At 44.7% G+C, this 26,304-nt stretch overlaps 2 protein-coding genes across 6 annotated transcripts; both read right to left on the bottom strand.

Annotated features, from left to right (window-relative positions):
- Window positions 1–7,467: 7,467 nt before the first annotated feature.
- LOC124692606 lies at window positions 7,468–9,188 on the bottom strand. Its single transcript, XM_047226006.1, has one exon. The coding sequence runs from the start codon at window positions 9,153–9,155 to the stop codon at window positions 7,710–7,712; it is 1,446 nt and encodes a 481-aa protein (XP_047081962.1). The 5' UTR covers window positions 9,156–9,188; the 3' UTR covers window positions 7,468–7,709.
- A 254-nt stretch (window positions 9,189–9,442) lies between these two features.
- On the bottom strand, window positions 9,443–18,462 carry LOC124692605 (RNA-binding KH domain-containing protein RCF3-like). Of its 5 annotated transcripts, none has more exons than XR_006999599.1 (10): window positions 18,349–18,462; window positions 16,980–17,773; window positions 16,364–16,864; window positions 14,797–15,051; window positions 14,353–14,610; window positions 13,767–13,837; window positions 13,572–13,680; window positions 13,329–13,490; window positions 11,012–11,127; window positions 9,443–9,814 (listed from the first exon to the last, which is right to left on the bottom strand). XR_006999599.1 is itself a non-coding variant. In XM_047226003.1 (9 exons), the coding sequence occupies exons 2-8, from the start codon at window positions 17,760–17,762 to the stop codon at window positions 13,347–13,349; spliced, it is 2,121 nt and encodes a 706-aa protein (XP_047081959.1). In that variant the 5' UTR covers window positions 17,763–17,769; window positions 18,349–18,445; the 3' UTR covers window positions 9,443–9,814; window positions 13,329–13,346. The 5 variants fall into 5 exon arrangements, 3 of the variants coding, with proteins under 3 accessions (XP_047081959.1, XP_047081960.1, XP_047081958.1); XR_006999598.1 differs by having other exon boundaries at window positions 16,980–17,769; window positions 18,349–18,445; XM_047226003.1 differs by lacking the exon at window positions 11,012–11,127 and having other exon boundaries at window positions 16,980–17,769; window positions 18,349–18,445.
- Window positions 18,463–26,304: the final 7,842 nt, after the last annotated feature.

Raw genomic sequence — 26,304 nt, 5'->3', positions numbered from 1 at the left:
GGAGATGACATTATCATTTCCAGGTACATCTATGACTTGATAAAAAACTGCATACTTTCTTTTCCTTCCAAACAAGCTCGTTGGGAGCATATTTGATTGTATATGTAATAGGGGTATGGTTTTTCTTTCACCATTCTACTATGACAAGCCTTGAGATAATTTTTTTAAAGTTTTGTGGTTTCAACAGATCATTGTGTACATACAGTTCAGTAATTATGTTTGCTTGTGAGAAATGCAAGGAGTTGTTGCTTGTTGCTTGTGAGAAATGCAATTTTCAACTTGCAACTGATATGAAGTTTAAATACGGTTCAAATTGCTACTGCCAATACTCCTATCGCTACTATCAATACTCCTACCGCTACGGCGTATTTCCTATTGTTACTGACATTATTTTAACACGTTGTTATACTCCAGGACGGTGGTGTCTTGGCGATTCAGCATGCCGCAGGCAACGAGCAGCTTGAGGTGTGCATGATCTTGTCCAGGAGCTGTGCGTGAATGTTCAATGTGAGCCAGCCAAGGAGCACCAGTTATCACACATAGTGGCGTACATATGAAAGATGCATACTGCTCCACTATACTTCAACATCTTCGCAAGGTGCATCACTTTCCTAATCTTGCATCTGCTTCTAGAGAACTCTTTATTTCGATCATCTGTTGAAATACAAGTCTTACAACTCGACTCGCATGTTGATTCCGATCGTCATCTTCTTCGGGTGGAGGATTGCAATTGAGGTCAAAGAATTGCTGAGCCATGCGCTGGTTGGACATCGCCCACCGCTGCTTGCCAAAGATCATGCACCGAAGATTGCCGGAGATCACGGCCATGTTACTTGCCGGAGATCACGGCCATGACCAGGTGCTTGCCGGAGCTCACGCCCTTGAGATTGCCGGAGATCACGGTCTGGTGCTTGCCGGAGATCACGGCTTCTGGGGCTGGAGGTGGCATCCATGGGAAGGGCAGCAGATAGAGAAGCAGATCGGGCCGGTGGTGGAGACGATGGGGAGGGTGGAGGGCAGATGAGGATCTGCGGTCTGTGGTGGAGTTGATGGGGAGCGGGAAGACAAATCGAAGTTGCGGCCGGCCGTGGAGTCGATGGGGAGGGATGATGGCGGAGGAGCAGCTAAGGACCGGTGGTGGTGTCGATGAAGGGGAATCCATGGCGATGGCGGTCGGCGGAGGACCAAGGACGAGCGATTAGGGAAGGGTAGAGTCGTCATTTCACATGGTTTTCACCTGGTCGGACCGGTTCCCAAACGTCTTATATTCCGGAACGGAGGGAGTAGTTCTTTGGGCTGCTTGAGGTTTTCATGATACACTTGAACTATCTGTAATTCAACTGAGCCTATTCTGTATCCGTTGTAGCTGCTCTTTGCTCACTGAATTTCTCTCAAATGCTTTATTGTGTTTTATCTGATAGGTGTTCTTTGTGCGGTGCAGGTTGAGGCCTTGAACGATAAGCTGCAAGAGCTTCTCCATAAATGCTAAATGGCAGCTGATGGAGTGTAATTATTTGGGTTGAAGAGAAACTTTTTGTTTCTCTCTCGAAGATGCAGTAGATTTATTGAGGGGCTTGTCGTTTTATGATTTATCACACTAGATCGCCGTCTCGACCCACGTCTTCAGTTCCGCCTCTGCCCATGACATTGGGAATGGCTATGGTTGGGCTTCAAGCATGGCAGGATCAGGACCAGCGAGGAAGACGAGTCGCCCCGACCATGGCCATGGTTCCACCAACTCCCCCACATGCCTCCACTCGTTGATAAGTTAATTGACGGATCTACCTTAATACTCGAAGACTAAAATTCTTAGAACTGTGCCATGCCACTTCTCTAATTATTGTTCGTGTGTTATTCAGAAAACCTCTTACGATGCAAACAAGGACCTGTCATGTGTGGATCCTTCGGCACTATCCCTGAGCAGCGAATTCCAGTTTATGTTTTGAATCTTCTTTTGACCACGAGGATTCTTTCTGTACCGGCAAGACCTCAGATTCACCCAATGTTGGTAAGATAAACTATGTCTCCAACTTTTCTAGCTTTGTTTCTTGAGCATATTAAATGGAAATTGTGTTTCCTAGGAAAAAAAACTCAAACAGAGTTTTACAAAAGTTAAGTAGAAATTAGGTGTTCGTATTACGCGTAAAAGGTTACTTCAAATTCAAAAACTGGTGTACTATAGTAGTAGAGATAAAAGATGAGAGATGTATACATCAGTTTTATATCTTGCTTGCGTTGTCTAGATTCTTAATCTTTGGCTTCGAATTGATTTATGCAATTTCATGACTTGCTATAAATGGTAGGAAGGGTTTCAAGCAGAACAATCAAATTAATGATGAGGTCCCGTTGATTTTCACTTTGGCTTCTCTTTTTGTACAATATTTGCAGTTGCTATTTGGACCATGGTGGAGTCGGCGCCCTTGCTGCAGCCTACGGCTCTCCCCTTGCCCCTTTGTCGAAGCCATCGGAGAGGACAAGGCCAGCAACCCATGATGATACACTCACAGGTCTGCACTTCACCCTCTGCTATTTCTTTCATGCCATGGATACAATTTTTCTTTGTGTCTCAAGGCTACTCTCATACACCATCTCTTGATTTAGACCTCCCTGGTCCTCCCTCGAATGTCCTTATACTGCCATCAGTGGCACCACTCGAGATCAATGCCATGAGGTTCAGATCTTTTCTTGCTTGGATGCTTGCCATGTTAGGGATTGGTCATTTCTCTTACAGGTCTTTTAACTGTTTAATAATTGTGTCCTTAATCACGAGTTTGACTTTAAAATTAGAACTTGCATACGTGTTTTTTGTTGTGACAGAGTTCATTTGATGTTTATTGATTCTGAAACTAATAATTGGAAATTATGTCTTGATGACTATTTGCAGTACTCTGTTTTAGTTAACAAACACATTATATTGGAGTAGCCTGGCAGCAATAGCTTAGTACATTGCTCATCTTAGCTCAAACTAAAATCGATTGTGCTAACTAGAATGTAAAATATGTACTATTGATCACCTAAGGTGAGGGAAGCATATGTTGCTTTACCTACAACTTAAGCATGGGCGGTACCTCTGCTTGTCCCTTAGAGATTCATCCAAGTGAATTGTCTGCGTTTGTGTCATTTTCAAGACCATCAAATTCAACTCATCCTTTCTTAGATTCTTTACTTTGATACTTTCCTGGAACCATTTAGGTTGTCTACCATGTGCTTCCAGAGCAAATTTCTGCATTAGCTGCTATCATCGATGTTTCTAATGCTGTGAATACCGTTGAATCCCTTTGGTATGCTTAGTTATCTGGTTATTTGGATCAAATATAATATCATCTATTAATCCTTTACAATATTCTACAGTCACATGAAAAAATCATAATTGTTTCTCGTCGAGCCAAGGTCCACTGGACCCATGCATTTTTCGTTCATGTTTGTTTGGATGCCTCCAAGAGATAAGGTGTCAGATCGTTTTATTTAGAAACTTCTTTTACTCCAATGAGGGATACATATTCTATAAGAACATTGTACATATATTAGAGGAAAATAAAAGCTATATTTTGAAGGTATTTTTCTATTATATAAACAAAATTGTATCTAAATTTTGGTTCAGTTTTATAATTTGATACTAATACACTATGATTGGCTAAGTATAAGTAATGCACTTTCTCCTTACAGTCGTCGTGTAATCTTGGTAGTGAGTGGTTTCTAACCCTGCTACGATGTACATATAAGAACATTATACATATAAGTAATGCACTTTCTCCTTACACTACGATGCAGTGAGTGGTTTCTAACCCCGCTAAATTTGCATTCATAGCTACCTCTATGAAATCTTGGTAGCAGAAAATAATTCAAACTTGACTTAGCTTGTTTTAAATGGGTAATCTATCTATTTACATAATGAATCATATGCTGACCGCCGAGTATGATAAAGTTGACCAAAGTGGCACGGAACCCTCCCTTGGTTGTCCGTTGTTACTTTCCATCCGCGAATTCATATGAGTTGGATATCACCCTGTTTTAATGGTAGCATAAACTTTCTGTGGTGAATTTGTTAGATATCTATTGTAGCTAGGCATAATTATTGTTATTTTATATGAATATTTGCAGGAGGAATTTTTTGATCATAGAAAGTCGTTCTTCTGAAAACTGGCTTGAACTTTTACGTGGAAGCATGCCTATATATAAATTCTGAAAGATTATTTTCAGATTATCACCTTTGATCTCCCGCACTCCAAGCTTTTGCTTCTATGGAAAGACAATCCATCACTTAATTGCTCTGATGAAAAGGGTAAGACAGCTTGTATGCTTGCCAAGCGTGCAAGGCCTTACTTTACAAGTTTGTCAAACCAGGAATAAATGATGTAGAACGAGTGAACCAATTAATTATTCCATCTGTATATACAATTTCACATGCTTCGTAAATATGAATTTTGTAAATAAAATTATATTGCCACTCTATATCAGTCTTTCACTTTCAATGGTCAGGCACATTTTTTATGCATCCTGCTCATATCATGTCATGGTAATATGCTGTGTTCATCCGATAAATTCCCTGATGGTAGATAACCCTGGCCATTCCCGGATTTAGACGGGTTTTACACTTTCCTCAACCTGGACCGTTGGCCGCCATTTTAACTGGTCCAGTCTGTTTTAGACTGTTGATAAATAGTACGATATGACAGTGTGGTCTGAGCTGGTTTGTCGGTCCGTGCAGTTTCACAATTCCATTCGGTGTTTTCAATGTCTGGAGAAAGCTTCATCGCCACTGTCCCTTGCTTCTTTCCGTCTTCCACCGACGGTGTCCAGCGTGATATTCACCGGCCATGCTGCAACGGCATCCGTTGGCTCACCATTTTCATGCTAAAGTCATTATGGATGGTAGTCCATGCCAGCCTTCCATGGTAGATTCACCAAGAACCGTGAGGCAGCCACAAGGGGTGTCGATTGTCGAGTGAGCAGCAACAACAAATGAAGCAGTCTGCGTGTAGTTACTTATGTTCTTTGCTCAATTTTTCGCGGGATTTCACTTCCTTCTTGTTTTCCAAATTATGTAAATCCTACTAATTATAGTTTCTTATGTAGATATATTTTATCATGCCTTTGTTAATTATCTATTCACACTGATTTGCATCTTTTGTTGTGTTCTCTGTAGGTATCTATGCAGATTGTTCTTTGCAGCTTTGTCACTTGCGGTGTTTAGACAATTTTCTGGTGCCAGTAAACATTTATTGTTTCATGTATATGTTTTAGCCAGGCAAATCAGGATAACCTGGCCACATACATCCTATTTTGAATGTGACCAGTCCTCACTGCTTGCTTTTTATTGTGGTCTCTTTTCTCTTTTTGGCTTAGTAAAAATGTTTTTCCTATAGCAGATAACTTGTGCTGAATTGTGCAGATGTTTTAGTGCCTATAGAAGAGTACCCAACTTATATAGTATTGTTAATTGGAGACTGATATTGATATTACAATTATGAAGTAAATACAATGTAGTTTTTCTTCTTTCTGTACATTGAACACATCTTTTCTATAGAATATGGGAAATGACACATTCTTTACATATTTCATCCAAGTATATGGTTGTGTTTATGAAATTTACTATGGTCACCATGATTATGCGTGGTGGGCCATATATCCATGGACATATACAAAGAAGCGTGAGACACTATTGCATAATTAACACAAGTAGTTATTTCACAAGTCTAAAAACCTCAATATCCATAATGTAATCACATGGCTTGAGTAATGTCTTTCTTTTTTATTTGGTCATCTATGGCATGTATGTTTTTTATAGTCAGTATGTATGTCATATTTACTCAACTGACAATTGCTTGGAAGTTTTTATTTTCTTTTGAAAAGATTGCTTATACGAGCTTAAGGGTTCTTAAGGATATACTAAATTCTTGAACAACTAAGCAAACATCAGCCGAGTAAAACTTATATTCATATTTTAAAAAAGATTGCCTATATAGGTTTATGGGCTTTCAAAGATCTATCAAACTTTTGGACAACCAAACATACATCAGCAACATAAAATATATGGTTACTGTACTGTTACATTTGCCTGTGCGCCGGGGCGCACCGGGTCATCTAGTTCTCTAAATGCTTGAGCGTTATCCTCACCATGAACTACCACCATTATTAATCTTGGAATTTTTCTATGGAGGACTTAGAAACATGCACTACTAGGAAAACCCCTATAGGTTCTACCACTTAAAGGTGCATGCTCCACAAAATTATTTCCGTGACGCATGAAAACAGATGCTCCATAGAATTTCTAGCGATTCTGTGGCGCATGCACAACTGGTGCGCCACAGAAACTGGCCTTTCTGTGGCGGATGTACACAGATGCGCCACATAAACTTTATGAGGCCCACGCGGGGTCCACCACTGCACACGGGCTAAGGATATTATGTGATGCATACACCAACATGCGCCACGGAAATTCAAACTTCTGTGGCGCATGTATCAACATGCGCCACAGAATACCGTGTGAGGGACCACCACCGACTTCACGAGGCCATGTTTCTGTGGCGCATCTATCCGTCACAGAAGTCCAAGTTTTTGTGGCGCATATTAGTATATGCGCCACAGAATGTCCACAGTAGATCTAGGGCTTTGGAGCATCTCTAGCCGCGTCCCCCAAAAGGATTTGGGGACGCCGGACACATAACCTCTCCCAGTCACGCGCTCCAAAGGCCGCTTCGGTCCGGACTTGCCCCAAACATTGTCCGGCGTCCCTAGCCCATCCCCTGTGTATAGAGGCTATATCAGGGACGCCGGACACGATTTTTACACTTGCTTTTTGTTTGGAGGTCATGTTTGGGGGACGCAGTTAGGAACGGGAGCTCCCCCAAACGCGGATTTTGTTTGGACGTCCTCCAAACGACCAATCCGGCGCTTTTGCCGGACGTCGTTTGGGGATGCGACTGGAGATGCTCTTGGGCAGCTTTACCCTCTTCTCTTCCACCCCACCACCCTTTTCATTCTTGTCTCCTCCAACCAGCTCGTGTTGCTTCTCTCTCCCACTCCATTTTGGCCATACTTTCCTGCATTGTTAATAGCTCTAAACCTATTTTGGTTGACATATTTGTGAAGGGAAGCCACTCCAACTTGTAGAGGGTACTAAAAATCACAATTCTCTTTCCTCCTCCACTTTCCTTCTTGCATGCTTCATTATTTTCTCTCCACCATCCCATCCTCTTGCTCCGCCATGGTTGGTAGATTTGTGAGAGGTTGAGTAGTATTGGATGCATGTTTTGTGTGTATGGATGTTTTGTATGTGAAGATTATCGCGCTCTCGGGCGGTGTGCGGTAGCGAGACGATGATGTTTCTACGTTAAGCTTTGTGTTATGGTTGAATGTTTGCTTGCAAACAACCTTATTTGTATTGTTGTTGTTGTTGCTACTGCTTTGTGCCGAGCGTGGTGCACAGATGTTCAATTTCTAGCAGAGCCATGTCTCTCGCTTGAGTTCAGCAATATACTTTCATTGACAACGGCAGCTCTGATCGAAGTCAGAACAGTTTTCTTCCTTCCACATTTACAAAATTACTTACATCGATTAGCTAGACTGCCAAGCTATACAACACACACATGGTTCAACATGCAGTAATTTTTGCTCCTTAAGCGCTGTACTAGTTACAGAGAACAAGAACATCGCGGCAGGCAACGACATCCCATGCACATATGCATGGATAAAACTTTCGCGCTTATTCAGTGGCAGATGGGGCACATCATGAGGCCGTTCTCATTGCACTTGCCGCACCTCTCGACCACGCCGCTGCTGACGCTGCCGTCGCCGCCGACCACCACCTTGCAGCTGCCGCCGCACTCCATGCACGGCACAAACCGCGCTCCACCGCACCCCTCGCAGCCGCGCCCATCCTTGGCCGCGCACGCCTCCCCGCGCGCCCTGGCCCACCGCAGCATCTCCGCGAGCTTCCCGTTCTCCACCAGCTCCGAGCAGGCCTCCGCGCCGCCCAGGTACCGGCCCATCACGAACAGCCTCGGCGGCGGCAAAACGCCGGCGCCCTGCTCCTCGGCTTCGGCCAGCAGCAGCTCCCGGAGCTCGCGCAGGTACTCCCCGTGGAGCGCCACGTCGCGCTCGTCCACGGTCAGGCCCGCCGCCTCCGCACACGTCTCCACCGCTGCGCGCGCGCGCTCGCAGTCCTCGAACGTGCGCCTCACGCCGCGGAGCGTCGTCGTGTACAGCACCACCCCGCCGCCGCTCGCGCCAGGCGGGCGCCGCTCGGGGTACCCTTCGAACGGGTCCCTCCGGCGCCACTTGGGCGCCGCGGCGGTGCCGTCCGCGTTCTTGGCCTCGCGGTCCCGCAGCAGGAAGGGGTTCTCTTTCACGACGCGCCGCCCCGTGAGCTCCGGCAGAGGCTTCTTCGTCGTGGCAGCATCTCCAGAACCAAGAACGTATGGCGTCGCCGGCGTAGGGGCCTTATTGACAGCCTCGCCTGTCCGGGCAACGGAGGGCGACTGTGACGACGGCTGCTCCTTCTGCGGCGGCGTCGGCTCTGGTTGAGCAGCCGGCTGCTTCTTGGTCTTCTTCTTCTTTTTCTTCTTCTTGGGGACAGGCTTGGGGTCCGTGGTTTGCTTGGAGTCGAGCGTGGGCTTGATGTCTTCAAGAGCCTTGCTCACCTCGGACCACGACGCCGGTGCGAGCTCGTAGCCGTCGAGCTTGTCGAGGATAGGGAGCGCCACGCCGGTGGTGGGCTTCTTGGCGTCCTGCACTTCCTCCTCCTCCGACTCATCTTCTTCCTCTTCGGATTCGTCATCGCTGTGCTCGGCCTCGACCTGATCGCCGTTGGCAGCAGCGTTCTTCTTGGCGATGAGCCATGGCTCTTCGACGGCGCTGACGTCGAAGAGGGAGACGCTCGCTGCCGGAGGGCGATATACTACGTCGGACACCACCGCAACGTCCTTGGAGCTCGTGCAACCCATGGTGCGCCTAGAGCCTTCAAGCTTGGTGAGGTGAGGTCTATTGGCTAGCGAGCTTTCTGGCTTTGTGGCTATGGAAGGAGGGAAGGAGAGCTTGGAGGATATGGAATGGAAGCTGTGGAGGGAGTGGGCTGCACTCGTAGTGATAAGATGGACCCTCGGCCCGGTTAACGTCAGAGCGGCTTGCAAATTTCGCCTGCCTCTCTGCGCCATGCGATTGCATTTCCCGTTTGCTTGACCATCCTCAAACCGGTGGTCGAGCTTAAACCAATATATACACAGTAAATTATATTGCTCAATCCTCTAGAAAACTCGTGCTTCAGAATAACTCTTCGAAAATTGGGTAATCTACAAGATACAACACTTTGCAAAAAAAAAAAAATCTACTTCACCTTTTCACATAGCTGTTTATTAACTATCAAAGACAGAATTCGGCTGCATATAAGAAAGATATAGCTGAGCAAGATGTAATTCGATGTGGTAATATAGAGATTTGGTCCAAAACCAAACTACTTTTCTTAGATTATCCAAAACAAAAAAACTACCACTGAGAGATTGAGCGGTGGGATTGAAGTGAATATGCTTTCACATACTCGGGTGTTCTGTCTACCCGGTTTTTAATTCATACCTCTTTTTTAGTTCATGTGTTCATTTAATGTATGGCTACAACAATTCTACGTACATGACAGAACCAGATAGAACGATCCGCAATGTTACTCCAGCTGCAAAGCGCATTCCATGGCCGATCATGTCCTGGTTGTTAGCTATCCACGTAGACTACGGAGAAAAAATAGGAGCGATTCCAGGACAGTTGCTTTCATACTTGGCTCCATCTCGTCCGTTCCATTCATGGAGTCCACGCCACTTGCTTCCTGGTAGAAACACTTTTGTCATTTTATAAGATACACACTACAGCTGGATACTGGATCATCATCGGGACATTACAGCTTCAAATCAGAAATAGCCACTTCTAGGTACAGTTTATTGTTTGTTACAAAGTTGCATGCACGGATATTTAAAGGTGTTCTATGATCGGTCTTCAGGGCCATCCGCAGGAAACACACATGAACGGTTCGGCAGCAGCCGTAAAACTCAATACTATACAAAATATATTTTCTTTTATTTAGAAAAACCACAAGGGAAAAAATGTTAGTCAGTGCTGGAAAATTAGGTATTATATAGGAGTAGCTAGATTCCACACTGAAAAGACTAGAACTCATAGCAGCAATTAAATCGTCAGGTTCAGAGTCCAGGGCATCGTCATGTTTCTAGCTAAATTAGTGTGTTATATAGGAGTAGCTAGATTCCAAACCTTCAAAAATGAAGAATTCAGAATGAAGATTGCAATCAATAGACCATTTGGTTTGGGGGCTGAAAACACGAACCAGTATGATTTGGATTTGACCCGTCTGGTTTCCTAAACCTAGGTTGCAGCAACCAGTTGAACAGTAGGACATGCTAGTACTAGACGAACATGACGATGGCGCGGCGTGGCGCACCGGCTACTTAGCAAATCAGTGTCAACAAGCTCATAATTTTTCACCTTTTCCTACCAAACTAAACTAAGAGCCAAATGTCACAAACGTAGCCAACCCATCCAAGTAAACCAGCATTCAGAACGATATTACAATAAGCTAGTCTGGTACCATCTAGCAGCCTTTTGTTGGTAAATACTTATTCACTAAGGTTTGCCACTGGTACCCACTAAAGCAGGTTAGTGTAACATCAATAACCTATAGGCAGAGTATTGTCACCAAATTTAACAGCATTTCAGAAGATAAATTTTGGTAGCAGTTGTACATGCAAACTGTACAACTGCAAAATGTACGACTACAGGAACTAACAAGTAATTTCTTGTGGGTCTATATCTAGTTATCTACAGCTGGTAACACAAGAAATATTATGGTAATTTGCTTGTGAAATGAAATTGTTCTAAGCTTTAGTTTCTAAAAACGACAACCACATACCACAAAAAAACAAACAAAAAGTAGGTATGTGCAGCCTTGTTAATAAAAATTACTTCTACCGAAAACAAGTCAAGCAATCAAACAGAACTACAGTGTTCATACCTTCTACGATGCAGCCTCCAATGCTGACACTGCAGCAAAGGATAACCAAGCAGAGATGGCAACCAACTGTCTGACTACAAGGAACTAGCAGCTGACAACTCACCAAAATTGCTGACCTTTAAAGACAAGATGCATCAAGCAAGCAAATGTCATTTTTGTATCATCATAGTTTACTAGTTACCAAAAGCAATGCAGGAAAAGTAGGTGCGAAGAAGCAAAAGAATAGAAGAAAGTACAAATAAAATCTAATAAAAATGGTCTTTCTCATTTATTTGACTAATCTAACTGCGAATAAGGCAAAAAAAACTACAATGGGGGACAGGCTAGGATGAGCTGTTTCAGCAAAACAGAATGGGGGTGCAAGTACAGGTGGTTATTTGCTTTGTGCACGAGTGATGCATCTCAAAATTATGCAAGAATTTAAATGATGTTGAAACCTTAGTCAGAATCTAATTATGCATCTCAATTCATACTAAGGTTGATCCATGCTAAAAAAAAGGATTGATGCATGTTGATTGATATGCTAATCACTTAACGAAGGTGGACTCTATGTCTGGCGTTTGGACACCAGAGAAGCTCGTTTTCTCAGTTCCTACGAGCCTGCCCAATTCTTGCCTTTGAATCTATCCGCCAGGCTACCAGATGCAACCTACCAACCAAATGACAAATCAAGGTGATTAGAATACATGCTGCATTAGCTATGAAGGTGAATGGATGAGCCAGCCAACCAACAAGGCAACAACCCTCTATGTTCCTGTTTGCAAGTCCTAACACACTTATGCAAAGAGCCTTTATCGCAGTCAAGGAATTCAGTTTCAGTAAATTCAATAACATGTTCTACTTTTATCAGCTAATAAAGCTGTGGAAATAAAGGGAGTGATTTTGTCACTGCCTTATGGGTGTGTTTGGTTACGGTAATTAGTGGTGGCTTCTGGCTTATAAGCTAAAAGGTCAATCAAGCATGTACTGGTGCAGCCGCTTTTCCACAACATACAGCCCACAGCCATAAGCTGATTCCTCACAGCTCAACCAAACATCCCTTATAAGATAACTGACCTAACGCTTAGTACTAACATTGTTTGAACCATTGAATGAGACACTCAATAAGAAATAGATAATCATCCATAAATATTATAAAGTATATTTCCTCTGTTACAAACTTAAACTGGTTTAAGTTTAACCAAGTCTATAAAAAATGTGCTCAGATCTACAACCTCAGCACGTATAGTGCGAAGATAAATTTTATGATGAACCTAATGAAACTAGTTTGGTATTGTAGATGTTGATATGTTTTTTACAGGCTTAGTCAAATTAATTTTTGAATACTTAGGAGTTAGGACAGAGTTAGAACTTTGACTAATTTGGAACGGAGATGGTAGCTTTCAAATGGTAAAGGAAAAATGTATACCGTTCAGGAAGCCGACTAAAAAAGAGAAATGTTTAGCACAAACAAAAAAAATGTTTAGCATGCAGCAGCATTTGTGAACTAATAGTACTCATATGTTGCCGATACACAATGAAGTTTGCTAATGTATATAAATATTTCTGTCTCAAATAATAATATAGATAAAGTACAAACAGCCAGCAAGGCTGTATATGGAAGACTCAAATGGTTGACAAAGACCATCATCATTAGACCAGTGTAGTAAGCAGTGAGTTATAGCAGAAATAATGCTACCAGCAGCTGCAGTGGCCCTTTTGTTCCAACGGTGCCAATGCATTCTGTTAGTACACTGCTGCGCTATAGCCAATAACAGCCTACTGCGTCATTGCAAATGCCTTGAGGATAAATGTTCTGCCTAAATTTGCTAAAAGCAATTACATTCTAGTGAATGATTTTATAGGATGAGGCACTGTCAATATTTGATAGATAATAGGGTACTGGTCCAGTGAAATGTGGTCGTGTCAGTGCCTCTTATAGATCCAGTGATCACTGACAGAGTCACGGGTTATTTCGCTTCATACAAGTTCACAGCATCAAATGATGGGTTCTCATACAAAAAGTTCAGAAGCTTTCCAACTCCAAGCTACATCTTGCACAAAAGTGATAGATTTTGGCAGCTACCCATAATGCTTTGCATATCTCATAAGGGAGAGTCCACGATATTTTCAAAGAACCTAGAGAACTTCCACAACTTGAATTTTTGTCTCTGTTCAGCATAATTAACATTTCAAGCATATGCAACTCTGAAAACAGAGTCGTTAAATTTATAAATTCAACACACATGAGGTTACTAGCTTCATTGTCCATGCAAACAGCATCACCGGAGCGTATGTTCTCCCCGAAGGATCAAAATATTAAAAGGGGATGCATCACCTTCAGAGATTTGGAATATCATGGGGCAGGTGGTTCACTCAGAACAAATGCTTGAATAAGACTTCGGGCTGCATGCATCTGGTCCGGTGTGCCAAATATCATAACGGATGTATCCATGGAATCAGATAGAGGTTCATCAATTGTTATCTTAGCTCCTGAAAACTGCACATGGAATTAATTATGTCAATCATACACACTATAGCTAATCAAACACGCTACACAACACAACTTTCGAATACAAACCTCACGAATCATATTCAAGCAACCTCCATCTTGACCACATAGAGCAGGTATAAGAAATCTTGGGACCATGATATTTCCAGTTATGTTTGGTCTAGATGAATGAACAGGACTGCAATTACATTTTATTAGTAAATACACGATGTCTCTAGATGTTGATAAAAAAAAGAATGTTTAAACACAAGACAAGAAACAAACCCAGAAAATCCACCCATTCCTCTATGTGCCATTCCAGGGACACCCGATATCGACATCGGATCACCAAGATCCTGCATGCACTACAAAGTTAGGAGTAGGACCACAATGGTAAAAGGTTGTAAGCAAAAGCATAATGAACTTGACGGACACAGAAGCTGTTTGCCTGATTACTAATCTACAATCAACTTTTAGATTACTTCAAAAAAAATTAGGCAACAAGTCTGGCACAAAAGCTCAAGCAGACATCTTATGCAATGCCACACTAACTGGTGAGCAAGTTTGATCCCTAGCCATAATCACTATAAGCAACCTTTAAGAATTTTTTAAAGAAAAGTACGAGTAGCTTTACTTAGGATGTGACTTTGGGAACTGATAAAACAAAAGGGGCTGAAGGCTGTAGGTTCTTTCCATCAGAACAAAAACATTCTGGCTGGATCAAATGTACATGGAACTTGTGATATCAGTTTGCGAGGGAATCATAAGCATCTAACAAGAAGGGGGAATAGAAAAAATATGCAAGAAATCTATAGTTCCTCTTAGCATGGCCAATAACACATTACATGAAAAGAATAAAATGGGTTGACACCTTTGTGGTCCAAGGAGCAGACATCTCATCTAATGGCCGTCCCATGAAATCTTTATGAAACTGAGGCGCATTAGGAAAAATCCTAGGAGATGTAGATTCATGGATTCCTGCAAATGCACCAAACTGAGGATCGAGCAAACCAAAAGGTGGCTGCATATTAGGACCCATTGAAGCCATTCTGCCCCGGAAAAGATTGTTGCGTAGCCTAGCAGTTATCTGCATCAGAGCCTCCTGAATAGCTTCAGAATCCCCAGTGATCTAAAAGAGTAGAAATTCTGCAGTTAATTGATAACCCCCAAAAAATACAAGCATTGTGCAAAACAAGCTAGCCTGGGTAAAACGAAATGCAAAATAACAGATGGAGTAGACATTCATCAAGACAAAGAAGATCTGAATGAATTGTTTGTAGTATTGGAGTATAGGATTTACAATACAAAAGCACACCTGAACAACTTCATCATTTTCTTGGACACCCCTTGGGATCTTGTCTTTGCTCAACACTATAATATGAGCTTTTGACAGCTTCCTCATTTCAGCTATGATACTGCCACCTTTGCCAAGGACGCAACCAACTTGGTTAGGTGAAACAATCAGCCTAGATATTGCAGGACCCTCCTTGTTGTTATTGGTAGGTGGCGTAATTTTGCGCTGCACATGCAGAATTGCATTCTGTGCTGGGGAAATTCCATCACCCGGATGCTACAGAACCGAAAGACAAATCAACACATTAGAAAGACTATGTTCCAGGCATTTGGATAACAGCTATTCAGAATTGAATGTTAATAACAAGTACTAAAATAGGAGAAAACTTCAATGGAAATCACAACATGACTTGTTATAAACCTTAGTTCTCAAGGAAAATGGATGCCACATGTGTCAAAAAACTAAACAAAAGTTGCAAAACTTATTGTACCGGAGTATAAGGAAAGAAGTATAAAATTCTTGAGCCATAAAACTTTCTAACTAATGCATTTATCATGTTCATAAAAACAACATCTTTAGCAGATTATCATAAATATCACCAACATTTATGGCAGGCTCTGCCGCTCTGGCAACCACATTTCAGATTTCTGACTGTACTCCCACAAAATGGTACTGCGTACAATGTACTGTGCTACCAAATGGTAGCCATGAAGACAAGAATGCAAAAAAAAGTACTAATTTTGCCAATATCACATTCAAAGAATTGAATTCTCTAGACTCAATGCAGAATGCAAAAAACATTCAAGCACGTCATGAAATGGGCTAGACAGGTTGTCACGTAGTGGGATATACGCCGAACCCGTTTTGTTGATGGGGAGCGGCAACTGGACGGAGGATGAAAGGTTGCCATCTTTGCCAGTGCTAGGGTTACAAAGAGGAAGTTCACCCTTCTCCAGCCTAAGGATCGCCAAGTTGTATGCGCATGTCTGCTGATCAATGTCGCGCACAGTACCGGAGAGGCTGTCCACCTTGACAGCGAGAGCCTTCTGATCTGCAGCGAGTTTCTTCTGATCTTCACACATGGTGGTCTGCGCGTTGCACAGAGCCAGCAAGGATTCCTGAATCTTCTCGAGCTTTTCTTCCAAGGACATGGCGACGTCGGACATGGTGGGAGGGATGGGAGGGAGGGATCTGAATCTGATACCAAATTGTCACGTAGTGGGATATACGCCGAACCCCTGGACCTCTGCAGCGTGACTCCAGCTGTGGAGGGGTGGTCGCACAGGCAGGGGAAGAAGCAACATGGGAGGAGATACTTAGATCTGATTATTTCTTGATTTCCAGTAAGAGTCTAGGGGCAGGCATAAATAGCCACATACATTACTTGAGGCCTAAGGCCAGAATCCTAACAAACTTGGAAAGTACTAAATAACTTGGAAACTACCTCTAGAGTCTTAAATTAAAAGAATACAGATTGATTTCCTACAATTTGCTGCACGAACTAAAGCCTTCACGTGACACAGGTACTGAATAGATACTGGGTTTACTTCATGAAACTGCACTATCAAGGGAAAAGTAAGGTGTTTACCGCAGGTCCAGAAATAACTATGACGTGATCTTCTGATTTTGGAACAGTCTCAACAATCTTTATTTCACAACCTGTATCTTTCTGAATAGTCTTGATACTGTTTCCACCCTTCCCTATTATACTTCCGACCTTGTCACTTGAACATAATAACTTGAAGGTGAGAGGTTCTGGAGGAACTGAAGCATGGCCATGCATTGCATCAGGAAATGTGGGAAAAGGGGGAATGTTTGAGCGCTGGTCAGGAAATATGGGGAAAGGAGCGTTATTTGGCCTTTGGTCAATAATATCAAACGGTCCCCTGGCATGGGATGGCCCTTGAAGAGGAAGATGGAAGTTAGGCTGCATTCCTGGAGGAAGACCATCTGACCGATTGAAGGCATGTGATGATGAACCAGAAGGATGAGCAACAGGAAGTACATCACTTTCCCTAGGGGTGTGAGTAAGGAGCACTTGAGCCACTGCGTTCAGACCTTTCCTAACTGATTCAAGATCTCCAGTGATCTGCAGAAATGATGTATAACGGAATGTAAGAAATAATCTTCTAAAAGCAGAATGTTGGAAAGATTGCAAACGATGGTGGCACAGAACAAGTAAATTCGATACTGAAAAAACCTACCTGGCAAAGTTCATCTTTAAGCAAAGCACATAAAGGAAGTTTCTCCTTTGAAACTCGGATTTCAGTGCCACTATCAGCGGACATTTGCTTAATCGCACTACCACGATTCCCCAAAAGCCAACCCACTTGGCTATCGAGCACCAGCAATCTGAAAGACACAGGAGTTCTCTGGCCCGATGCATCCTCAGTCCCATTTTCAATTTCAGTTATGAAAATCCTATCAAACACACGCAGAATGGCATTCATCGCTGATGGCATTACCCTCTCAGACTCCAGCTTTGTATCTTTTGCAACAGACGAATCCTCCTTTTCTTCCTTGCTGTCATCTCTCTCTGGGTCATCTTTTTCTTCCTTACCATGGACATTATCTGAATCATCTTTTTCTTCCTCCTGGCTGGGGTCTTTCTCCTTCCCATGCTCGCCATCAGCAGAAACAGAAGGACCTCCATCATTCTCTTTACCTGTCTCATGACTAGCTTCTTTATCCTTCTCAACAGCAGTTATGACGATAACTCTCTCATCGCAGCCAGGGACTGCTTCATCAACTCTAATTTTCACTCCGTTTTCTTTCCTTATCTTTGCAATGATGCCGCCACCTTTGCCAATGACATTCCCGCATTTTTCAGTAGGGCAGAGAATGCGGATAAGAGGAACACCAGGCTGTATTACCAGCTGAGGCTGCTGCGAAGAAGCGTGCTTTGTCTTTTGCCACTTGGCGCGACCATTGTGTTCTGAAGAATTCTTCTGGAACGGTCTCTTCGAAGGGTTCACATTCGAAGCCATGCCTCACCTGCCTGTCAGACAAGCGGAGAACAACGTAAATAAGAAAATAGGTACATCGCTAATAACCGACAAAGAAACACAAGTATTAATTAGCTAGCATCGAGAATATATCAGTGGACCAATTTTCACAAGTAAATGACAGAAGGATGGAAACAGAAACCAAAACAGGTTACGGGCACTCAATTAACCGGGGAAAACAGCATCATAGCAAATATACTGCTAAACGTACATGGCACATCCATATATCAACGGCGATAGATCAAATATACACTACTTGCAATGTCAGGAATGCTAACAGGAAAACACACTAGTGTCTAGTGATTGCTACCATAACAAGCCCTAGTTCATACACCTACATCCGAGGACGGGCCTAATGAAGTTCCTGCGGATTCAGTTGGAAACATAGACTTCTGCTAGTGCCCTACCGAGTAGAACGCGGGGACTAATACAAAACAAAACTTTCCGAGCAACCTAAGCAAGTTAGGGTTCGTCGCCAACGGAAGAAATCAATCAAGTGCTGGTGGATCTCCACTTCACCGAAGTACAGTAGAGTGGAGGACGGGAGGAGTACTAGATGGAAGGTCACCTTCGAGATAGGCGCGCTTCGGCGGGAGGAGGCCTGGAGCCGCGGGGGTGGTCGGCGGAGAGGCTTCGCCGACGCCGTCGGGAAGGGAGGACGAAGAGGAAGCTCTGTTGCTGGACCCTTTTTTCAGATCTCTTTTGTTGGGCCTTAGCAGGAGCTCTTAACTTGAAGGTCCTACTGGGCTGAGCAATGGCTTCACAACGGCCCTCTCCAGCTGTTTGCCTGTTTCATTGCTGCGTGTTCACCCAGCAGCTGTTTCATTGATGATGATGATGATTTTTTTTTTGAAAACATAATATATTGAGCTAGTAAGCCGCCTCATTAAAAACCTTCCAGTCCCTTACGATACCTGGGTAAGGAAAAGAGTGCGTCTGGAACTTGCTGCTCCACAATTAAAGTTTGGTTACATCGCTGATGAGTTGCGGAATAATAAAGCAAGGGGGTTCATTGATGATGATGATGATGATTATGCCCTCGCGTATTTCTTTTTCAAAACCCCTCTCCTATTTCACTTTTACCGTTCAAACCATTTTTATTTTAGTATTTTTTTTAGAAACATAGTACAAACGAAACGCTAATATACATGTACATACACTCACCCCTATAAACGCACACACGCACACCACTTTTATTTTGTTTTTTAGCAACCTCTCATTTTGGTTAACCTACCCAATCTGTCGTCGAGATTCGCACTTGACTCTACGTGCCTATATTAGGCCTTACAAGCGTTTTCTCCATCCCATAAAAATAAAACTATATTAGTTATAGTATCATGAAGTGCCATATTTTCTTTTATAGGGTAACCACGTATCAATCGATTCATTAGGATGGGTACGACCCACACGTTAGCCACTATCTATAGGCAACTAAAAGATAGAGGGATCAACATTTTGCAAAAAGAACACATAAATCCTTGAGTGACGCAGAGGTAAAACAACCATCTATCACCATTGTACGCTATCGTGGCCAAAACTTCGCCGAACACATGAGATGCACCAACTTGGGCAGGGCTAAAGAAACGCCATAGCAGATAAAGCTGCACTGTGAGCGAATGAAGCGAGTCGCCAAGCGACCCAAAACCTTGTCGCATGTTAACGGGAGAGCTTCCCCGATCTCGTTGGACCGCAGCTTCGAAGAAGGGACCCAAAGTTGCCAACCTGCTCTTGTATTTCTCTTGTCAGACCCATTATCTTCGAAGAAGGTAGACAACGTAGTATCTACCTTCGTGACTCCAGAATTTAAGCGCAAGGCCACCACAAAAATCGCCACCGACGCAACGTCGCTTAACATCACACCTCCCAGGTCCATTGTCAACGCAAGCGAGGAGCACCTAGTTGAGAAGGGAACTGAAGGAATTTTATTCACCGCCTCCATCTCCTCCGCCAAACAAAATGCCATGGCTGGCCGAAAACACCTAAACAAGCTAACCTAAACTACAGCTATACAAACCGCGTGTGGCCCGGCGACCGCCCTCAACCAACGACCGGGAGGTCATCAGCGGAGGAGAGCCGCCGGAGACGACCGCGGGAGGGAGAGACGTGACACGGTGAGTGGGGTGATTCTATTAGTACATTTTTTTTAACAAGAAAGGACCCGAAGGTCCAAGAAGCTGCATTGATTTTAGGCGGTTACAGACCAAAAAACACACATGACCTCATAAAGCATGAAAATTACAAACACATCCTGGAAATAAGCACAAAGGACCCTAAACTGATAACAGGAAATGCAATCCGGTCCGAGGTCACCGCCAAGCCTGAAGCTCCACCGTCGACCGTCAACTGCACCACCGGGGACTGCGCCACTTGGAGCGCAAGCGACGAGCAATGTCGACAAGGAGCTGATGAAGGGCCTCCAAAAGAGGAGGTTGAAGAGATGCTTCCATGGCAAACCAGGCTCCACGAGGGCCGCCATTCGACCTGAAAAACAGGGGCAAGGCGAAGAACGCCGGCAAAAGTTCCCTGGTGAAGAGCTCGTCGGAGCGGCCACCACTTCCACAGCATCAAAGAACGCACATCTGCAGCTTCATAGCACCACCACGGCAACCAGCACCGCCGAGACCCAAGCGACAGCAAGCAGAGATCATCCTCACCCTCGCCACCACGGCCGGCCGAGAGAATGAAGAACGCTTGATGCACATCAGACAGGCGATGAAGAAGGTATCTCCACTTCAGAGCCGGAGACAAGTTGCTGCAGCTTATCTCCTCTTTGCCACCAAGGCCAGCCAGGAGACAAACTGAAGCGCGCCTCGCCGCACCATCAAGGAAATCCCCTTTGCCTCCACGGCCAGCCGGGATTCCTTCGATCTCAAGGCACTCCAGCGGACGAAGAAGATCTGCAACCACCAGATTATTAAAGGAGATGGCGCCACTTCTCCTCACGCTCAGCTCCGGCCAGAGGAGCAAAAGTAGAGCCAACAACAGCCTAAGAAACCCACGGATCCGGCGGTGAAGATCCACAGGACTGCTCCAACTACGGGGCAAACACCCAAACTCCGGCATAACGCCAAACAACAAAAGAAAACAACTAGATCTACACCTAAACTACTCCGGCGCCGCTCCAAGACCGACTCCGGCCAGCTAATCTGGCGGAGAGGCCGTCGGAAGGCCCGGTCAACTCCGGTCGACCCTCAAGATACTGTAGACGCACGAGAGCTGGGAGGGGGAAAAAGATCGCCCAATTCTATTAGTACATAGTTCGTAGAACATCAAACCAGAAGGTTAATATGAAGTCGATTATATCCACAACTTCGTATTGAAAATCTACAAATGAGTAGACTAAGTGAGAGTTATGGTACTAATCATGATACTATGCAATGTCTCCGCATAAAAAAACAATACTGGAGTGTGACTCAATAACTAAATTAGGAACATGCATTATCAATGATACTATGCAGTATTAATACAGTAAATAAATTAGTGTCATGGATTTGCATGATACTGATAATGATATTATGCAATGTGAGAGATCTAAATTTTAATAATAATAGTTCATGCGGTGGGGTTGCGTCGTCCGTTGAGTTTTAGAAAAAGTGTCGGAACTAAATACAAGTAGTTGCACAAACAATAAGATTGACCCGGAATCGATGAACCAAGAATAAGTAATTATTAGTTATCATTTTTCTTAATATAGCCCACTTGGGAATAACGAACCTCGTCGGTATAAAAGTAATAGGAATGTCATGTGTAGGTGTACTCTTGGTTTTGTAGTTGTATCCTAACCAACGCGAAATTATGAAAGATAACATTGATAACACTCACATTTCCTTTTCTAGGCATTGCAGATTGCCTTCAACTATCGAGCTAAGTACATAGGAAAATCGTAACTTCTATACTTTCTGAACGAAGAAAATTTCACAAATCCAACAACAATTGGCATTGCTTAACACTACAAAAAAAATAGTTGCTAAATTCAATCCGCACCTAGTGAAGGCCACAACTTTGCCAACACATGACTTGGGATGGTTTAATTTATTGGCTTTGTCTCGTGGACTTGTATGCCCATGGATTTCGTGTCCGCACACAGTCGATGCATAATTATGTAATTTCCCTTTCATTTAGTAAATCGAATGGATTATTTATATTCCGTACAACGTAGACCGTTGGCTTTGCTTTGGCCACGTTGCTGCGGTTCTTGCTCTTATTTATGGAGGTCATCCTCATCGCCACATCTGCCGCTACCTAAGCCACAAAAAAAAGGAGTGACCGCCACCTGGAACTCATAGAGGGGCCGGCAACTTGCGAAGGGATTCTGAAGCGTCTGGCTAAAGTCATCACAAAATGAGTCCTACACGCATCGTAGTACATATAACGTGAATCTACTTGAGAACAAAGACATGACTAAAGTGGACAACATAAATCATACCAACATCATCCTAAATCAGACTAGCAATATCATTGCAACTGTGGACAACACAAAACCTAGCTAGATCATGATAACTCATCACATTTGGGACAAACATGGAATGGTAAATGTGGCACCCTAGAAGATCATGTTAACTCAGCACATTCAGGCCTAATCCGAGCAACAAGATCAAACCCTAGCCACAGGGATGGAGCCAGAAATGAAGTATAAGGGGGGCAATCTTAGTATGAGGGGGCAGAACTAGCTAAAATCACACAAATAAGAAGCTACCATGACTTGTGTTCAAAGGAAAATCATGAGCATAGGGGGGGCTGGGAATCCTTACAATCATCGTCGGAGGTGAATAAGTGCCGCACCAGTAAGAAGATGAAGCCGTTCAGTTGCAGTCGCTGCCGGCACCATCGCCGACCAAAGATCTGTGCATCTCTTACCTGCTTGCCGACGGGAGGGGGAGCTCGAAGTTTGGGGGGAGAGTGGAGGAGGTGATGGGGCACGGCGGGTGGTGACAGAATCTTTCACGCTCCCTTTTTCGCTTTTCGCCGATGCGCGTCGCAGCTCCTAACATCTCCCTCCTCGTTCCTGCGCGCACGCCGAAGATTCTTTTTTTCATCAGCTTCGTGCGAGATTTGGGTGGCCCACTAGAATCGGCCGATCCGGCGTTGTTCCATAGCCTAATCCAAGGATGCTTTAAAAACCGCGCGATGCAACAATGTAGATAAGGTCAGGCAACTAAATAAAAATTACAGTACCGATACGAGTCAAGGTAAGACCATGCTACCAAACGAGCCCCATGTGGCAGGGCCTTTTTTTTTGCGAGAAATCCACCGATCTATTAATAATCATCAACAGTAGTACAAATAACCCAAAAGGTAAAGAAAATTACAAATTGGTACTCGGACCACCTAGCGACGACTACAAACACTAGCACGAGCCGAAGGCGCGCCGCTGTCCTCGCCCCTCCATCGCCGGAGTCAGGCAAAGCTTGTCGTAGTAGAGCTTGTTGTAGTAGACAGACGGGAAGTCGTCGTGCTAAGGTCCCAAAGAACCAACGCACCAGAGCAGCAACCATCGCCAATGATGATAACCGTAGATCGGAAGAGACTATCATGAAACCACACCAATAAACACGAAAACCGACCGGATCCCAGGAGATCCGATGGGCATACAACTCCAGGCGCCCTCCGTCAGCGCTAGATGCACCACCGGAGCGAGGATAGGGCGGAGAGGACCTTATTCAGGATGTAGCCGCCGCCTCACCATCCCAAAAAAGAGACTGAAAAACAAACTAAATTAAAAACGGAAACTCCCCGCCGGCGAGGGACCGTGGTCCACCACACCTCCAAGACCCAAGGCCACCGGAGGTGGAGCGGACCGGCGCTATCGCCGGCGAGGAGGACGGAACACTAGATGGTTTTGTGTTTCTTTCCGCCGCCTCCTAGTTTCCTTCGCACGTACCGGTTTTCATGTGGCAGGGCCTTGTGAGTCACCTCTAGTGCATATCCAAATTCCAAAGCTCCTCCGTCCTGTCCACATCTTTTCTTACTAACTCGCGTGAGAACAAAAGGTGAGAACCCCACCAACAAGGTTGTCATCCGCGGAGTCTAATTTGGCCCACGCAAACTATTCCTCACGCATAAACAATCAAACAGCCAGCGCCCAGCCATGCATGCATGTGATCCACTGTTCGAGAAGCAAGCAAAATGCACTTATAAACAAAAATAAAAAGCTAAGTGATGATTGAAAGGATTCTTTTCTGCCACCTCGCGTGCGCACACGTACAAGCAGGGTTACCCCGACGCAACTCGCCGGCGCCGGGGACCGCCGGGATTAAGTGATTAACCACGCGCAGGCACGCCGGCCGTCGCGCACGCCTCCACGGCGGTGCCGTGAGGTGAGCCGCTCCGGCGAGGGCGTTGATGAGGAGCACGCGTTTCACGTTGGACCCATCCCATCTCCCCACCCCCGGCACGTCTTTTCTCGCTTTCCTCACATCAGATGGCGCATGCTAATCGCCCCGTTACGCGTACCGGCAAAGCTACCCGCGCGGACACACCACGAAAACGCGGGGCCACCGCGTCAGCGGAACTAACCCAGGCGGGTCAGGCGCGGGTTCCCGTTTAGATTCAGCACACAAACGTGTCAAGCGGTCTCGCGCGCTCACGTTTTCCTTAAATAGGGTTCACGTTTCCCACCACCACCCCGCCACGCCCCCAAGGCCTCTCTCCACCCGCGCGGCAGGGTGGGACCACATGTGCGCGTGGGCCCCGCGCGTCAGCGACGTGTTTGGAATAGACGCGGGTGCGTGAACGCTCTCGTACGACCTCGGGGGGCGCACGGGTCACGTGGCGTCACGAGCCTCCCCTGAACTCCCTCCCGTCCCGTGTCCCGTCCGATCAACGCCGGGGACACGTGGCGACCACGTGCTCACGCGCCAAGCCTGAGCGAGCGAGTACTTAGTACGGCCTTGCCCGCCCGCGGCCGGCTCCTGGCTCCAGCCGAGCCGAGCCGGCGCCAGCCGGGCCCGCCAGTTCACGTGAAGGCCTCGTTTAGCGTTTAGCAGTTGAAGGAGTAGCGTAGGGTCCACCGGCGCTTGGAGTGTGTTTTACATGTACTAGTCCTCATCTTCTGTAATCTCTACGCACAGGGTGCTGGAAAGGACTTGGGGCTTATCCGGCGGGCACGAATCGACAAGCGTTTCTCGGCATCACCTAGCTAATGTTTAACGTGGGGTTCAGCAACAAAACTTGGCGAACCATCGAGGTTCCAGACAATGTTTAGCACTCCATCTGCTGCGTGTGGAATTGCTTGGCCACGTGTGTTCGCCATTCTGCATCTTAAGAAGATATGCAAACCATCCATCCAGACAAGCTGCTGCGTGTGCATTTCCTTGGGCGCATGATTTCGCCATTGTGCAAATTGAGAAAAAAATGCGTGTTCATATAAGAAATACTACCTTCAGAGGCATGGTTATAATCTATAATATTATACCACCTCCGATCCGTAATACTTATCGATGAACCGGAGGAATGTACACATTTTAGTGTGTCTATTCATTCCTTTCAGGCCAAAAATAGTACTAGTCGGAGAGAGTATTTTCTTTCTATGATGTAAAACAACTATTTATTTGGAAACAAAATGAATGGGCAGGAAGCAGGATGTTTACAATGATATAAGATGTACAATGCACACGTCAGCGCACACACACACTAGAAAAGACAAGTCACATACAACCTAAGAGCCTCTTTGGTCCAAAGGTCATCAAAGGATTTTATTAGGATTCTAATTCACGGGAATTTACCCCTTAAAGGGCATCTGTTTCAGAGGAATAGTTTCTCAGAAAAAAATAGTACGAACTACTTCTCTACATTTCATTCCTATATAAAATTTCTAACAACAGGACGGACCTTTTGGGAAATTCTTCATATTTTTACGACAACGGTGACACACACTCAGCTTCTACAAGAAAATCTTTTGTTTCAAACCCCTCGGATAATATGCCAGAATGTATAATGGACAGCGTATCATAAAACTGACGCAACCCTATTATATGTTCCCCTTATATCACCGATTCACACGATTGTTCTTATGAGCATTCGTGAGTCATTTAGTCCGTTATGCCCACATCCCGCTCTGGCTTATGGTTCTCTCCATTGCCATCAAAGCCTCCTCCCATGCTTGGCCCCGTCTCCCATGGAAGATGCCGCCTCATCAAAATAGTGGAAGCCGCCGCCCTGAATTTCTTTCCTTATCCTCGTTGCGTATCCTTCAGTCGCCATGGCCGTCGCTGCCGCCGCCGCTCCACCAAACCCACACCTGAAAACATGTAACGACAGAACAGCAACCATCAGCGGTGAACCTTTACTCGGCTGGAGGAATTCCAACTTTGTCACCGGTGATGGAGAACATCGGTCACATCGATGAAGAGACGAGTGCTCGTAGACCGCATCCTAGCATGGAAGAAACCCTGCCTTGTGTGGTTTTCATGCATAAATGATCTATCAACAGAGTGAAACCATGTAAGATTTTCATTGAAACATTGATTGCAATTTATATTTACTGCACCATACATATAGGTATGGGATCATATCCTGATCATAT

The sequence above is a fragment of the Lolium rigidum genome, chromosome 2 (genome assembly GCF_022539505.1).
Source record: "Lolium rigidum isolate FL_2022 chromosome 2, APGP_CSIRO_Lrig_0.1, whole genome shotgun sequence".
Classification (NCBI taxonomy): domain Eukaryota; kingdom Viridiplantae; phylum Streptophyta; class Magnoliopsida; order Poales; family Poaceae; genus Lolium; species Lolium rigidum.
This window is presented reverse-complemented; position numbering and strand designations above follow the sequence as displayed.